The sequence below is a fragment of the Parasteatoda tepidariorum genome, chromosome 4 (genome assembly GCF_982258835.1).
Source record: "Parasteatoda tepidariorum strain Cologne lab strain chromosome 4, Ptep-v5.0, whole genome shotgun sequence".
Lineage (NCBI taxonomy): Eukaryota > Metazoa > Arthropoda > Arachnida > Araneae > Theridiidae > Parasteatoda > Parasteatoda tepidariorum.
The window spans coordinates 22,945,956-22,964,324 of NC_141758.1; the positions used below are offsets into that span (position 1 = coordinate 22,945,956).

General features: G+C 33.4%; 1 protein-coding gene across 1 annotated transcript in view; it reads left to right on the plus strand.

The window, feature by feature from the left end:
- Positions 1–18,121, plus strand: part of LOC107444068 (uncharacterized) — a 70,729-nt gene extending 52,608 nt beyond the window's left edge. The window contains exons 3-4 of the mRNA XM_016058143.4: positions 5,768–5,843; positions 9,264–18,121. Coding sequence (XP_015913629.3) covers positions 5,777–5,843; positions 9,264–16,111 — 6,915 coding nt within the window. The 5' untranslated portion in view covers positions 5,768–5,776 and the 3' untranslated portion in view covers positions 16,112–18,121. The remainder of the gene's footprint in view (positions 1–5,767; positions 5,844–9,263) is intronic.
- The last annotated feature ends 248 nt before the right edge of the window (positions 18,122–18,369 follow it).

Sequence of the window (18,369 nt, forward strand, 5' to 3'; positions counted from 1 at the left end):
TTCTGCTTCCTGTTTAAAAATGCAAAAAAAAAAGACTGAAAATAAAAATTTATTATGAACTTTGCATGAGTTGAGATTAATATTAAATTAATTTTTTAATTTCTTGATCACTGACAATGAACAACGAGTTAATTCGTAAAACTTTTGAATTTATTTTGGTAAACATAAAACTCAATTAATTTTTTTTGATGAAATTTTCTCTTCCAAAAGTAATCTAGGAAACAATTTTCTCTCCTCGAAAAAATAAACACTTAAAAAATTCATTGTATGGAAGCAGGGGGGGAGAACTTAATGATTTTGACGAGAACCAAATATTTCAGTTGTTATTTTTCATTTGAAGAAAATAAAAATAAAAATTTCAAAAATATAATTGCTTTCATAACAGCACCCCAAAAGCACTCGCTAATTGAAAAGAATTAAAGCAGCGACTGGGAATTCAGTTTAGCTGAAAATCTCTTGTTTTTATTTTAGAAAGAAAGAAAATCTTAAGTACTTTTTCCTTGTTTACTAAATGGCGTTGTTACATTAGTTTGTGAAACCGTAACAGAAACGATAATCTAAATCTCTGAGATTTTTAAATTTTTATTGCAATGTTTTGGAAAAGCTTTATATTAATTTCTTTAGCATGTGTAAAACGTAACTTCATTAAAAAAAATTAATTTCATACACAGCTGTAAAATAAAAAAACATAATTGAAAAGAAAATCCAAAAAAAACTATTATTGAAGCAGAAAAAGTAGTATTTCAAAATTTAAAAAAAACTAAGTCTCATGTTCTATAAAAAATAATAATAATAACAATAATTTTTTTCTAGAAACTTTCGGTGCATGTTCAAGGAGATTGCTTTAGTGATTGGCAAATGATTTAATAAATAATTTAAACAGATAAACAGTTAAATACTATCAATTTAAACTGTTTGCTAAGTTTTAATTGTCACTTAAACCTTTGAAAAAAAGTCCAATTTTGAACGGTAAGAAAGATCTTATTTGAATTTAAGAATTATCTAAAAATCGTAATATTAATTTAAACTGTTTGCTAAGTTTAAATAGTTAGCTAAACTTTTGTAACAAATCAAATTTTGAATGTTTAGAAAGATATTTTTTAGATTTAATATTTATATAAACATTGTGATATCAATTTAAACCGTTTACTAGGTTTTAATTGCAATTAAAATTTTATAATAAATTAAATTTTGAAAATCGTTTAATTAAATAAAATTGTTTAGAGAGATCTTTCCAGAATTTTTTATTTATCTGAACATTAAAATATCAATTTAAACTGTATTTCTAAGTTTAAATTGTCAATTAAACTTTTGAAACAAATCAAATTTTGAATGTTTAGAAAGATATTTTTTAGATTTAATATTTATATAAACATTATGATATGAATTTAAACTGTTTGCTAACTTTTAATTGCCAATTGAACAGTTTAAATAAAACTAGTTTTGAAAGTTAAGAAAGATTCTGAATATAAAAATTATACAAGTTTGCTTAATCAATTTATTTAAATCATTCTACAAAAAAAAATATTTCAAGTTTATAAAACCTAGGAATCATTTATTTAAAAATATTACTAAGCATTTCATTTTTAAAATAAAATTTTTGAACTAATTCTAATTTCATAATTATTTCTATGAATTATTTTCATTTGTAAGTTTCACTAAAGGAACTTTTTTTCTATAAAACTCTCAATTTTAAAATATTTTTAAATCCTCCTGCATTTTTTATATTATATTAAACTTAAATAAAACTACGTAATTACCTATTTTAACAGATTTCTATAAATTTTATTAATGAGAACTATTTTGTGACTTCTAATATCAATACCTAAATCTAATGCGCAATCTAAGTACCAAAAAAAAAAATTTGGGGCTTTAAAAGTCCTTTTTAAATTTTGTTTGTTCAGAAAAACGAAATATTGTATCATTATCAGATAAAGGTTAAGAACGTGTTTGGGCAAAGACGTCAATTACATGTAGTGCAGGTTGATTAATTCTCACGATATTTTAATCATCAAGATATTTTATTAAATTCACACAAAAAAAACTCACTTAACTGCTCAGCACAAATGAGCTATTACAACGTTTTCTTGAGATTCTTTCTTGTTTTTAGGCTGAGCTATTCGTAAGTTTATTATTTTTTTACTGTAATTTTAAATTTGAACTTGACCTAAAATGCTTTATTGAGGTGTGTTTCAAAAGTTTCTAAAGAAGTGCTAGAAGTTTCAAAAAAGTTCAAATAAAATTGTCTCAAATAATTTTTAAATTTGTTCTATAATGTTTTATTGAGTAGTAATGCCTCTCTAAAAATAGAATGAGATATTATAACGTTTTCAAAGACTCTCGTGAAGGCTTAGCTATCTTTTTTTTTTTTTTTTTACTGTGATTTTAGATTTGAACTTTATCTATAATGTGTTATAATGTGTGACGCCTCTCTGGAAAATTCAAAAAAATTCAAATAAAATTACGCCAAATTCTTTTAAAGGTCTAAAAAGGGAGCACTTAAATATTACGTAAGCATCTTAAGAGAGGTTTGCGGTTTGGTTCTTATGCTAACAAGGGGTATAAGACACAAAAATTACTCTTTTTCGCAAAATTTTTAAAAGAGATTAGGAGAAAAATATGATGAAAAACAAGGAAAAATTTCAAAGAGGAAATAAATTATTAATTAAAATTTTAAATTTCGGAAAAGAAAAAATTAGAAAAAAATTTATTCAAGCATTTTACCGGAGATCGGGAGATTTGTCCACAGAAAGAAAATTCGATCATTCTTAGAGAATATTCTACTCAAAACTTTATAAATTAAAATATAAATCTTTTGAGTAAATTTACACCTTCTATTTGAATTTTATCTTGAAATTAGATTGCGACAGTAAAATCGGAGTTGGAAAAAAAACATGGGGTGTTGCGACAATTTTTACGTAGATATGCGACGGTGGTCGGGAATTTGCTTATTTTTGCTGAAATAGAATAAAAAGGGGTCAAAAAATATTCAAAAACATGCTAACCTAATAATGGAACTGCCTCAAAAAGAAGGAAATTCTTCATATGCTTTATTTGTTCTACCAAATCTCATTTCGATTCTCGAAATGTTGACGAATTATTTTCACGATACCTTAAATCTTTCTCAGACTTTTCTTTAAACTCATTTTTTACAAAGTTTTATTTTTTATTCAAAAAAAAGTGTAGCTTAAATCATTATTTTAAAACTTTTTTTAATATATAAGCTATTTTTTCTGTTTTAAAGACCAGGCAATTCCTTTGAGCAATTTAATATACATCGTTTAAATTTATAGTTTTGTTTCGAATTAAAATCTCTCAAAATGTGACTATTTAGCAAAAAGCTTCGACGAACCTTTTTAATCATACTTTCATACTTTAAAACAGCTAACTAAGCTTTTTTTCTGTTTCAAAGAACAGGCAGTTAATTTAGAGCAAGATAGTATATATTGTTTAAAATAAGTTTTGCTTCGTATTAAAATCTCTCAAACTGTGGCTATTTAGCAAAAAGCTTCGAAGAACCTTTTTAATCACATTCACATACTTCGAAACAGCTAACTGAGCTATTTTTTTCTGTTTTAAGGAGCAGACAATTATTTTGAGCAAGATAGTTTGTATCGTTTGAAATAAGTTCTGTTTCGAATTAAAATATCTCGAACTCTGGCTTTTTAGCAAAAAGCTTCGACGAACCTTTTTAATCATACTTACATACTTTAAAAAAGCTAACTAAGCTATTTTTTTCTGTTTTAAAGACCAAGCAATTATTTTGAGCAAGATAGTATATATCGCTTAAAATAAGTTTTGTTTCGAATTAAAATCTCTCAAACTGTGGCTATTTAGCAAAAGGCTACGACGAACCTTTTAATCACATACTTTAAAACAGCTAACTAAGCTATTTTTTTCTATTTTAAAGACCAGGCAATTAATTTTGAGCAAGATAGTATATATTGTTTAAAATAAGTTTTGTTTCGTATTAAAATCTCTCAAACTGTGACTATTTATCAAAAAGCTTCGAAGAACCTTCATAATCACATTAACATATTTTAAAACAGCTAACTAAGCTATTTTTTCTGTTTTAAAGAGCAGGCAATTATTTTGAGTAAGGTAGTATATATCGTTTAATTCGAATTAAGTTTAAATTAAGTTTTGTTTCGAATTAAAATCTCTCAAACCGTGGCTATTTAGCAAAAAGCTTCGAAGAACCTTTTTTAATCACACTTACATAGTAAAAAATGACTATTTTTTAAAAAAAATTCCGTTTATTCAGTAACAGCTATCTGATACTGAAGACAAATGGAGTTGAGATAAATTTAATTTCAAGTTTTTTAATTTAAATTCTTCAATATATTTACCACCATCTTCGGTAGTAGAATTTAGTACTTGGAAGAAATTGTTTTGTTGATTTAGAAGGGGTAAAAACCTGTTTCCAGTCTTGCATTTTTTTCAACATCAATTTAGTACTTAATAAAACTGACAGACGATAAATCTAGAAACCACATTTTCTATCTCTTAAAGAAATTTATAACCTTTCTCTCACAGTATGATACAAAATATGTAGTAAAAATGGTGGTGGCTAAAGGCTAAGTGAATTTTCGTGAAGCTATTTTCAGATTAATTATTCAGTAGCCATTAATTAGCAACTCTAGGAGCTTTTATCGCAACAGGATCCCCATTATTACTCATCTTATGATAATAATAAGAAAGTTATTAATTAATTCTTAAAAAGATTAAAAAAAGAAATTGAATTTGTTCGTGAAAAAGATAATGCTATAATAATACATTTTGGTAGTATTTTTTTTAATCCATTCATCTTTAAAACTGGCATATCTTATTTGCGATTATTACTTGAGGATTATTTTATTAATAAACTTTGTATAATAACAATATATCAAAAATAATATTTTTTTTGTATTTTTTAAAAAAATACGTATTATTTTCGGAACAATTGAAAAAAATGTACCCCAATTATTAAATTTATTAAAATTATTTTGAAAAAAATAGAAAAACATTATTTATCTACTGCGTAATATTAAATTACATAATCAAATCTGTTCGTAAAAATATAAAATAATAATAATACCATCTTTGGGTTTCTTAAAACAGCGTTATGTATTTTAAAAATCAGTAAATTAAACTGTTTTTATAAAAAACAGAATAGGAAAAATTATTTATTGCGATGCATAATACTACGTAGAATCTATATAATTAATCTAGTATAGATCGATTATTAAATAAAAAGGAAATCCAAAACACTATAGATCATACCTGCATTGCAGTTAAAATTGCGTTTGCATTTTATGCATAATCACTTTAAATTTTAAACTTTTAAACAATTCCAATATATTTTTCATAAGAATGAAAAATTATGTTTAAGGAAAAGAAAAGAAAACGCTATCAAAATTCTTCGAAACACTAGTGGGGAAGGCGTAATAAAAATATCAAAACGAAATTAGTTATCGGGAAAATCTTGAGGTGTTTCTAATATTTGCTTTTCACTTCGTCGTTTATTTCAGTATTCAAACAGGTTTTAATGTTTTTAGTTCTGCCTTACTCAATAGTGGATATAAAGATACTAGCAGAAATTGTGTGTGTGTTTTGTTTTCCTCGCTTAAATATTAATTAGTGCATCCTAGAATGAATATGTATATTTCATTATTGACAAGGATTCAAAAGTTATGCCTAGATCAAGAACAGTTATTATGAAATAAAAATTGTTCTTTATATATAATCTATTAAATAATATCTCATTTATTATGATTTTTCTTTGCAGATATATAGAATGAGACTCCCTATTCTTCTGCTGCTTTCATTAGCAGTGCTTACAGTTAAAGCAAGGCATAGAAAAGGTAAGAGTCAGCTTTTTACCAATGGTAAATTTTCATTAAAGCATACAAAACTGAAATTAAAAAACACATATCATTAAAGGTTATACTGTCTATACTTAAAAATGATTTTAAAAATTTAAATTTTTTTTTTTTTTTTTTGCTAAGAACAAGAGCAAAATTCCTCAACGTTGAACACTTGTGAAACCAGTATGAATTCATAATCACAATACACATTTGAATCATTTATTTTCAATACTTCTTCTCATGGCATGACAGCCCTTTGTGGGCCAGAGCCTTCCCTCTATTTTGTTCCTTTCTTTACGATTGTTCTCTGGTTAGTAATTCTTAGGATTTTAAAATCCTCTTGCACACTATCAAGCCATCTGATCTTAGGCCTACCTCTAACTCTAGTTCCCATCGGTTTGTAATTGAAGATCTTAAATGTCAAGGAAGAAAGGTACCGAAAGCTTTAAGCTACTTGTTTTGATGTATTTGTTGATATCAGCTTCCTTGAATAGCCTGTATAGTTTAAAATTATGTCGTTGTCTCCATAAGAAATCCACATTTATACCACCGAAAAAATTTTTCTCTATGCCTTTCTCTCAAAAGCAGCAAGCAGGTCTGTTAATGATTTAGTCAAAGACCATGTTTCGGATCCAAAAGTTAAGACAAGTCAAATGATTGTTTTAAATAACATTATTTTTGTTTGCCTTATAATTAATTCTGACTTTAGATATGTTTTTTACCCTTTAAGACCTCGTGCAATTTAAAAGTACTTATTTTATTTTCTGTATAAATAGCTCAAAACGAAAAAAGTGCTTGAAAAGAAAATCATATTTTTAAAATATAATTTCTCAGGAACTATTCGACCGATTTTGCTGAATTTTGTATTCTGCTATATTATTAAGTTGTTTTTTTTTGTATTATTTATCTGAAAGCTTCATTTTGTATAACTGTCAAGTTAAATAAAAATACATCAAAATTTTTCTGTTGCTAATATAAATTGCATTTTAACTTCTCTTTTCTGTCCAGCTTGTAGCTCGGTTTGCTTCATGTCTTCGTTGCCAACGCGAGAAGAAATTACGTCGGTTTTCTAACCATCATTATTCGTTTATCATCATTTTGTTATTCATAAATGTTTGACTGCAGATTAGCGAAGATGCCATTTTAGAGTTTTTGAAAAAAAATTGTACCTAAACCTCCTGGGGATTTTTTAAATTCTGCAATCAGGTTTGGATTCACAATCCAGTGAAAAATTATTTTGAAAAGTTATTAGTTCTGATAAGGAAGTTATTTTTAATGCTCAGAGTTACTAAAAGATATACACTTAGGATTGCGAGTATATATATCAAAGTGAACTATCCCCATGAAAAATATTTTAATGCAAATATTTTGTTTACAACAACAACAAAAAAAACGATTTCCAATTTCTATACAGAGAAATTCAGTACTGTGGTTATATACTTGCGCGTTTTTAAACCATACTTTATTTTTATGACAATTATCTTAATTTTACGTCTATTTCACTTTTTCTAAAAATTATTTTTTTATCTATTTATTTTTTATTTTCTTACAACCGTCGTTGAACAGCCGCGACCCAATCTTTGGGTTTACGACTACTAATGTTCAACTCCGTAGCCTTGTGATTTTGAATCCAATCCAGAAGGCAAGGCAATTCCTGAATCAGTACTCCCAGTGGTATGATTTTCTATGGGAACATGGAGGAATTTGTGCCTCTACAGATTTAACGTGCATCAGTCACCATTTACTACACGGGGAATCTTCGGCCGGAGAGGATCGAATCCACGACCTCTTGGACACGGGCCCAGTGCCCTGCAAACCAGGCTATCCCGACCCTTTCTTATAATTATTGTCAAAAATTGCACTCAAATAGAAACAGGTTTAGTCGTTTTATCGTAGTTTGAAGAATAACCCACTGGGCTCACCAATTTGTTCGCCAATTTAGTAAAGTACGCTAAAGCAATTTTTCTGGCCCTTTGATGGCAAGTTTTGAAAATATTTATTAGAAATCATTCAAAGGAATAAAAATTATTAGAAACATTACGGCAATATATATAAAAAAACACTGTTTCAAATTGACACAAATGGCTTTCTACAAGCCCCACCATGGCATACAATATTTCCGGCCATAGATTGCCATTCAGTTCTTGTTCTTTAAGATGTGACCTAACTACCGTCCAAGTTCGTAACTTCTTTATTCTCTACTGTAATGTAAAATTTAGTATAGTTGTATAACTTATGACCATCTTTACATTCTCTTCCTCATTTATGCTAGCTTGCTTTGTCATATTTTTTTTTAATCTCTGTCTCATCACTGCTGCTGCACATGACTCTCAATAACAAAACCAGTTTTACTAAGAAACACAGCTTACTCAAAATACAGCTCATTTAAGTGAGGGTTCAAAATTTTGTTTAAATGTCTCTTTAAACACACTGAAAAAAGATGGATGCTAATGTAGAAATGTAGACATTGAACACACATAACTCTGTTACTGAACAACTCTACTTTAAAAATGCTAATTTAAAATTGCTGCAAAATTTATAAAAACATTTAAAAATAGATGAATGGTAAAAACAATGTTGAATTCAGAATTAACGCTTGTTGAATTACAACAACTAGTAAGGAAAGTGATGGTTCCAGTTTTCATTCTAACTGCAGAAATCCGATTTGCGAATCAAGACTGTTGACAGCCCATCCAGCACATTCCGCATTCTTCCGCATACCGCTGTATTAATCCACGTCTTCCAGGGTTTCATAGCACCAGCGAGGCATCACCCAGCGCCTCTGGTATTTCACAGCTTAGCAGTGCGAGCGTCATTCAACGCTTTATTTATGTTTTGCAAAGGGGCCGCGACACAAAAATGTTGATAAATTTTTTTTTAACGGTTTTCTGTGAAATGCTAAATGGGACATTAATAAACTTGTTTGACGATACTCATTTCGTCAAACGCATTACTCTCATTGCTACCTACCAATTACGCAATTGATTAGGAAATACGAAGTAAAAAATGAATATGAGTAATCTGTCATCTTCCGGAATTGTAACCGGTAAACCTACTTGACAAGCAGAAACCCTAACGCCATTATCCGGTTGCACAAACTGAACAGTTTTAAACAAAAATAAGTGAAAAGTTATAGAATTCTCTAAATGCCCTTAAATGACACACGAAAAACGAAACAATTTCCTCAAATATTTGAAGTTTCTCCTTTCGTCCGAAATCAAGGCATTTCGTGACGAACTTATTTTCAAAAATACTTAAGTACAGCTCAGAGATTCGCTGAATCGTCAAAAATGAGTTTCTTTCTGAGAGTGCAATCACAATTAAATTCACGTCACTCATTTGTAATTCAGTACCCTATTGTACTTTTTTATGTGTGTAAACAATAAATTAAATTTAGTATTTTTTATTTTTTTTTAGAATGGAAACTAGTTAATACGATGAAAGCAAGTAGAGAAATACAGTTATCTCATTACAATATAGAAGCTTCAGTGTGTGTGCGAGGTCCAGGCTTTTACCGTGATCCTAAAGACTGCCATCAATATATACGCTGCGTTGACGAATATAGCACAGGCCGTCGAATGAGTGCGTTTATTGGGAGATGTGATCCCGGCCTAGTCTTTGACCAAAATGTATCATCATGCAACTGGCCTGAACTTGCCGCTCCCTGCAGCGATTCCCCTGAAAAATTCCGTGAACCCCCCAGCAAGATCCATTCACAACAAGAATCTCAAAATACTGACATTTCTCAAAAGCCAGACAGAGTAGATAAGCCCTCTCTTGATTCACAGCCATCACAACAGCAAGTCCATGAATCACCTCAGACACAAACACAGCAGCAACATCATGAAGATTCTCAAGATCAACAACAAGTACAAATCCATGAAAACCAAAACCCAGAACGACAACAGCATACCCAGCAGACTGAGGAACACCCAAATAGACAAGAAGAAATTGAAATCCATAATGTACCTATTGCTCAAACACGATATGAAATCATCCCGCATACCGGGTTTCAAGAATATGATGCGACACAAAAACAAATATCTTCTAGTGGTTTCAAGGAAATAATGGATGATCAAGTTGAAGATATCCCATCATCACAAAACCATCAACAAGAACAAGAATGGTGGATTCCAGAAACGGAAAGTACCCCACGCAGAGAAGCAATTATAATTAGCCCTCCTCAAAGTGATTTCGTGGAAGTTCCTGCTACGTTAGATGATCCCATCATTTGCCAAGGTCCTGGATTTTTTAGACACCCAACGAATTGCAGTCGTTTTGTCAAATGCATTGAAGAAAATGGGGCTTATTCCATTCATTTCTTCGAATGTAACAGAAATCTATTGTTCGATGATGGAGAGAGTTATTGCACCCGATCTTCTCTGACTAACTGCAACCCAAAAAGAAGCAAAAGACAAGCAGAAAGTGCGCCTCTTGAATGCAGAGGCGAAGGATTTTTTAGACATCCTGTGGATTGCAAATCTTTCTATCGATGTGTTGTAGGAGCAACTGGTCAATACGAAACACATATGTTTTCGTGTCCAGAAACTCTGGTCTTTGATGAAGAGTATGCTACGTGTAATTGGCCTGATAAGGCTCCACCTTGCCAGACTCAAACATGGTCGGGATATCAGCCACGCCGAACTGTGCCTCCACCAAAATCAGCTTACAAACCTATTCGAAAAGCGACTACAGCTAGCTATTGGACAACATTGAAACCAAGAGGTGACGTTGTGGAAAATTCTCCTTTAGTTCCAGTCAGAGGAATCTCAAAGTCCACGAAAGCTCCGACTAGAGGTGAGCAATTATGCAGCTCACCTGGCTTCTTCAGACACGAGAGAGATTGCACAAAATTTTACAAATGTGTCCGAAAACGCAACTCTTTCATCAGATATGAAATAAGTTGTCCAAACAGTCTTGCTTTTGATGCTGCTGGATCTCGCTGCGTCCCTCAAAAATTTGTAAGTGAATGCAATAAAAAGAGGCGGCCATCACCACCCCGCCAAGATGATGAAGGCACTTCACCAGTAACAGAAGCAACTCGTACTACAGGAGGATCTGCCATTGTGACAGAGTCATCTGATAGTGACTCTTCAAAATGTCAAGATGAAGGATACTTTCGAAATCCGAGTGACTGCAATCGTTTTTACCGGTGCGTAGATTTTAGTGGAGAAAAGCAAGAATTTGTACGTTATGACTTCAAGTGTCCTGATGGACTCGTATTCGATGAAACGAACAACGTCTGCAACTGGCCGGATCAAAGTGCTCCGTGTGAAGGAGGCAGCGAGGACAAAGATAATACAGAAAGCTCCAAGCCGTCAGAAAGCAGTACAGAAAAAGACGCAATATCAACGACAACGATGTCCCCATCTTCTTCTGGGCGAACTACTCAAAAGACAAGAACAACAACGACGAAACCAACTCAAGCTCCGAGTACAACGGAAGCAACAACTGAAAACCAGCCTTCAGAAGATTCATCAGACTCAGGTGATCAAAAACCTAAACCGGATGAAGGAGATTCCAAAGACGGGTGTGAAAAAGAAGGCTTCTTCCGAAATCCAGAAGACTGTAATAAATTTTATCGCTGCGTTGATTTCAATGGAGATGGAGCAGAATTTGTTCGATATGACTTTTCTTGCCCAGATGGCCTTGTTTTTGACGAGGAAAACAGTGTTTGTAACTGGCCTGAAGACAGTGCTCCATGTGACTCAACAGGTGAAGATAAAGATAAAGACAAATCAGATGGGGAAGATACAAGCAGTTCAAAAGGAGGAAAAGACTCCACCACTGAATCATCAACCACTAGAACGACGACATCAGGAGGAAAAGGCACAACCTCATCTAGAACTGATGGTCCAAAAACATCTTCAGCAACAAGAAAACCTGGAAGGACTACCTCATCAAAACCTTCTTCCACACGATCACCTAGTAGAAGCACTCCATCCTCTAGCACTGAAGGTCCAGAAGACTCGTCTTCTACGACGCCTTCCTCTTCGTCATCAAGTGATGGAAGTGAAGATGAAAAGAAAAATCAAGGAATGTGTTCCGAAGCAGGATTTTTCAGAGATCCCAAAGACTGTAATAAGTTTTATAGATGCGTGGACTACAATGGAGATGGTAATGAGTTTGTCAAATATGACTTCTCGTGTCCTGATGGATTAGTGTTTGATGAAGAAAACAGTGTTTGTAACTGGCCAGAACAAAGTGCACCATGTGATGGTGGTTCCGGTAAAGAAAGTAGCACAAAGTCAGAGGATTCCTCAAGCCAAGCTACTTCTACTACCCAAAAAACAACATCTGCAGCAACAAAATCATCTGATACTACTGAAGAGTCATCTAGTGCAGCAACAGAAGCTTCAACATCAGACGGATCTGGTGATCAATCGACTTCTTCTGACAAAACAACAGATTCTTCGGATAAACGTAGCAGTACTACACCTTCTGATCAAACAGATGGTGAAAGTACGACAAAAGATTCATCATCCAAAAAGGGTGGTGGGAGCAGTGACGGGGAATGCACCGAAGCTGGCTTCTTCAGAAATCCGGAAGATTGCAATAAATTTTATCGTTGTGTAGATTTTAACGGTGATGGGCAAGAATTTGTGAAATATGACTTCACGTGTCCAGAAGGTTTAGTTTTTGATGAAACCAACAGCGTTTGCAATTGGCCCGAAGACAGTCCCCCCTGTGACTCAAGTGGAGGCAAGAAAGACGAAGGAAGCACTGAAAGTAATGAATCAAGCACTCAATCTTCTTCAACTTCTCAATCAGAATCGTCCACTTCTTCAACTTCAGAGTCATCCACCGAGCAAACCAGCCGAGGCACCACTGCAACATCTCAATCTACCTCTTCATCTGAGCAAACTACGTCAACAGCTAACGATAAAGAGGAATGTACCGAGTCAGGTTTCTTCAGGTGTAAAGATGATTGCAGTAAATTTTATAGATGTTTAGAAGATAACGGTGAATTAAAGCGTTATGATTTTAAATGTCCAGAAGGTTTGATATTTGATGATGATAACAAAAGGTGTGACTGGCCATCAGATGAGCTCACTTGCGAAAGTTCCTCAACTACTTCTTCTGATAAAACTACCGCATCCACAACGCAATCTGCCACTTCAACTACAAGACGAACATCAACAAGAAGAACAACACCAGTTCCAACTACTAAAGAAAGCACAACAACATCAAGCAGAACTACGACATCAGGAACCACTAGGCCAACAAGAACTACTAGACCATCACGAACAACTACTACATCCAGACCCACCACAGCTTCAGACAGAACAACTACACAATCAAGCTCTAGTACCACCAAATCTGATGAGTGCACTGAAGAAGGATTCTACCAGAACCCAGATGATTGTAGCAAGTATTATCGTTGTATTGACGAAGGGGATGGCAGATTTACAAGAGAAGATTTCTCTTGCGCTGATGATGAAGTATTTGATGAAGAAATGCGATTCTGCAACAGCAAGGACTTAGCCCCTCCTTGTGAAAAAACGACTACCGGTACTCAAATCACAACCTCACCATCAGGTACGTCGAGTGGAGGGATAGAAAGTTCGACTTCTTCAACAAACAGTGGCAGAACCACAACTAGCTCTTCTTCAACTGGATCGGAAAAAGGTACAACTTCTACCAGTTCATCAGAATGTACCGAAGAAGGGTTTACTAGAGATTCTGGCGATTGTATGAAGTTTTACCGATGTGTTGAAGAAAACGGTGAATTCATCAAGTATAATTTCACGTGTCCAGAAGGTTTAATATTTTACTTAAATAATGAAAGATGTGATTCACCATCTTCTGAACTAACTTGCGATACTGAAACATCAACTTCAACGACGTCATCTGGGGGATCAACAACATCGTCGGAATCAGGGACACCTGGAGAATGTACAGAAGAAGGATTTTTCAGAGATCCGAATGACTGCAGTAAATACTACCGTTGCCTTGATGAAGGGGATGGAAGGTTCACAAGAGAAGACTTCTCATGCGCCGAAGATGAAATTTTTGATGAAGAAATGAGATATTGCAACAGAAAAGATCTTGATCCACCTTGTGATGAAAGCTCTACGACAACCACCTCATCAACAAAGAGTGAAACGTCTACCGAATCAGGAAGTTCATCAACGGTAAGCTCTTCTACTGGATCTGAGTCATCGACGCAAACCACTTCCAGTGGTACGGATTCAACAAAAGAGGGTGATTGTGAAGAGGAAGGATTCCATAGAGATTCAGAAGACTGCCGTAAATTTTACAGATGTGTCGACTTTAGAGGCGACGGGAAAACTTTCACCAAATACGATTTTGAATGTCCTGATGATTTAGTTTTTGATGATTCAAACAATGTCTGTAATTGGCCATCTGCTGTAAGGTCTTGCGAATCAAGTGGAGGCACCAAGCAGACAACCTCAGAAAGTACCTCCTCTACTTCGAGTGGAGGAACTACGCGAACAACATCAAGTACCACTCAAAATGACAAAACAACATCAACTACACAGCAAGACCGAACATCAACAACTCAGCGAGATAGAACATCCACTACTCCGAGTGACAAAACAACTCAGACAGAAGGAACAACATCAACAACTCAAGGCGGAAGAACTTCCACAACTCCTAGTGGTTCAGAAGACGAAAATACTTCCCAAACAGAATCTGGTTCGACTAAAGATACAACTTCAACTGGTGATTCAAGCTCTCAAACTACCAAAGGAAAACCAAGTGATATAGAATGTACAGAAGAAGGTTTTTTTAGAAATCCAGATGACTGTAACAAATTTTACCGCTGTGTTGACTTTGCAGGAACGGGAGAATCTTTCGTACGATATGATTTTGAGTGTCCAGAAGGACTAGTCTTTGACGAAGTCAATAGTGTTTGTAACTGGCCAGAACAGAGTCCCGCGTGCGAGTCAGGGTCAAAAGAAAAAAATGATACAAGTAGTACAACAGAAAGTACTGGCTCGTCAGGAACAGAAAGTAGCACCACGACAAAAGATGACTCTACATCATCAACTGCTACATCATCTTCAGGGGAATCCACGACTACTACAGAAAAAGGAACCTCAACTACGGGTTCGTCTGGAACGAGTACTACTCAAACGTCAACCTCTAAAACGGAATCTCCCGAAGATTTCAAATGTGAAGAAGAAGGTTTCTTCAGAGATTCCAAAGACTGCAAAAAGTATTATGAATGTAAACGAGACGAAGATACTGGAGAACTAGTAAAGATTGACTGTGAGTGCCCAGAAGGTCATGTTTTTGATACTGACGGCTGGTATTGTAATGCAGAGGAACTCAGTCCTCCGTGTGATGATGGTTCGTTTAAATGCACAGAAGAAGGTTTTTTCCGAGATCCAGAAGACTGTGCTGGTTACTATCACTGCAACAAAACCAGATCTGACAGTGATCAGTTGACTAAAGAACGATTGCAGTGCCCAGATGGATATGTATTCGATGAGGAAGGACGTTATTGCAATGCTCCAGAACTTAGTGCACCTTGTGATAATTCAACAACTGCAGAAGGTGGTTCAACAACTTCAGGCACTAGAACGACTTCCTCTGAAACAGGTTCCACATCATCTGGATCCGGAAGGGGAACCACTTCCTCGGGAACTAGTACCACTTCATCGGGAACTGGTACCACTTCATCCGGAACCAGTACTACTTCGTTGGGAGCAGGAACTACATCATCGGGAATCGATACAACCTCATCCGAAAAGTCAGGTGAATGCACTGAAGAAGGATTTTTCAGAAATCCCGAAGATTGCACGAAATATTATCAATGCATTCGCAATGAGGAAACGGGAAGTTTTGAGAAACGTGATTTCCAATGCCAAGATGGACGTATTTTCGATGAAGGACCAAGTTACTGCAACGATCCTCGACTTAGTGACGAACCCTGTGAAACTGGGAGCACTCGAGAGCAAACCAGCACAGAGTCATCTGGCACAGATTCATCTCAATCAACAGCAAGTGAATCTTCAACTAGTTCCACTACTCAATCTTCATCGAGTAGCACTGGAAGTTCCGTGAATCGAAAAGGTGCGGGTGATCCTGAATGTACTGAAGCTGGCTTTTTCAGACACCCACGTGATTGTAATAAGTTCTACAGATGCGTCGATTTCGCAGGAACGGGAGAATCTTTCGTTCGATTTGATTTCGACTGTCCTGAAGGACTGCACTTTGATGAGGTGAATTCAACTTGCAACTGGCCAACAATGTCACCCCGCTGTGAATCTGAAAGTGACTCCTCGAAACGCTGAATTGAACTTAGTAACTCTTCTAAGTTGAGCTTCAAAACATTTCAGCTTGTTGTATGTACATATTGTATACATAACTCATGAAAGGACGATATCAGAAAAATTTACTTCTCAATTTCGGTGTAAGTCACAAATTTCAAGTATTTCTAAAATACATGGCCGAATTTTCTCTTACTTGAGGGTTCTCGCACTAACATAACCTAGTCAGTAGTTGAAAATCATAGTGCATCTTGCTTTATAAACCATTTCATAAATAACTCGTGTCTTAACATACTTCCTTAAAGAAACATTTTAACCCTCTTTCTTGCCTCATTTCGATTCAATTTTCCGTTTATAAAATAGAGATTTTGTACTATTAAAATGCTTATATTTCACCATTGAAGAGCTAAGTTCTAAATAGCTGGGGTCATTTTTGACAGCATAATGTTAAGAGCAGAAAATTTTATCAATAAGTTAATTATTGATCTAATATTTTAGCCTTTAACCTTCATTAGAAAAGACTCCAAGTATAAACAGACAGAAGGAACTTCAATCTTTTTACTACTGTAAGAGTCAAAGTAATTATATTTCTATTATTTCAGTTACTTTATCATAAACTTGCATGCTCAATAGTTCACAAAATCATTTCATAGTTTTTAAAGCAAGCTTATATTTCTTTTAAATTGCCAAATTACTTCTACATTACAAATGGGCAATTTCATTCTTTTTCGATTGACAATGAATTTTACATTTTTCTAACATCAAGATTTTTAAAATTCAATATAAGACGTTTCACGGGACTATTACCGTCACATTCATCACAGTCAGCCTTTTCAACTGAAACATTTGAGACAATCTAATAATAAGCCACGTTTTCAACTGGGATGAAGAGAGTTTTTTTTTCTGGTGAAACATACCATGATTTCCATGAAGGCAATAAGCCTTCTCCCTGCGTTGTGCTGCCATCTAGTGAAAATTCTGTTAACTTGCCAAGAACCTACCTGGAAACAATAGCGTGGCTCATCACTATATTGGCTCAACCATTCAATTATTTAGTATTTCTAAACATTTTAGTATTCTTTTTTCTCTTACAATCCTATTTTTGTAGTTTTGGATGTTAAATTTTTCGATATCGTCCTGTTTAAATGATTTTTTTCCAGGGTATCCCAACTGTTTCTTATGTATGAGTGCCAATCTGTAGTAAGTGTACACAGATTTTGGTTATGGTCATTGAAGTTATTTATTTCATTATTTATTTTATGTATGTTGTCACTTGTTCATTATTGCACATTTATTTGTTTCAAGTACTGCCATTTTCACATCGCATTTGCATTTAAGTTCAAAAATGTGTTTCAATAAAAAAAAATTCCATTGTTTACATGTAAAAACTTCGTTGAATTTAAATCTCTTTTTTTTTAATAAAATCAATTTTGTATCAAAATAGATGAAGTTTTAAAAAAGTTGAATTAAGAAATTATTTACAGCTCGCAGATGAGTGCCAACATTTAAAAATTGACGTTATAGATGTTAAAGAAATGAAATGAGTATTTCAAATAAATTAGGAAACAATCAACCATAAAGCAAAAGTCATCGAGTTTGTATATTCTTTTTAGAAAAATATATTTCTAAGAACGAAAATGCCATATATAAAAGAACCATTTTGTTTAACTTTTTTAGTAGAAAATTATGCCAATTTAATTCTAAAACTTTTAGCAAATTGTTCATCAAAAGCTTTAAATTTTAAAGGACTTTTGGAAGCAGATCTGATTCTGTAGCAGATACTAACTATCTATTGCAAAAAACACTATCCTTCTCAAATAATTAATATGGCAAAATTTTCTACGAGTATTGGATAAGTAGAAGTTTAATTTTCATTCATAAAAAATCATCGTACTTTAGTCGGATATTATTTAAGTAATTCAATAAATGTTGTCATATCAAGTGCCTTGATAAAATGTATTTATATCTTCATATGTGCCTGAGAAAAATGCTTGTTATTTATGATGTGTTTTAATAAAATTTGTCGTTATTCTATGCAGTGTTTTTAATCTCGCATTTATTTGTGTTAATCAAAACATTCTCAGCTAAATAATATTTTTCTGTCAGTGTTCTTTATTTATTTATTATTTTATTTAACAGAGCTCAAAATGTTTAATTTAAGAAAATAGACATCGCTCAAAATGCTCATAAGAAAATTGATATAACTCAAAATGCATGCATAAGAAAATAGACAATGCTTCAAATACATTCATAAGAAAATAGACAAAGCTTTAAATACGTTC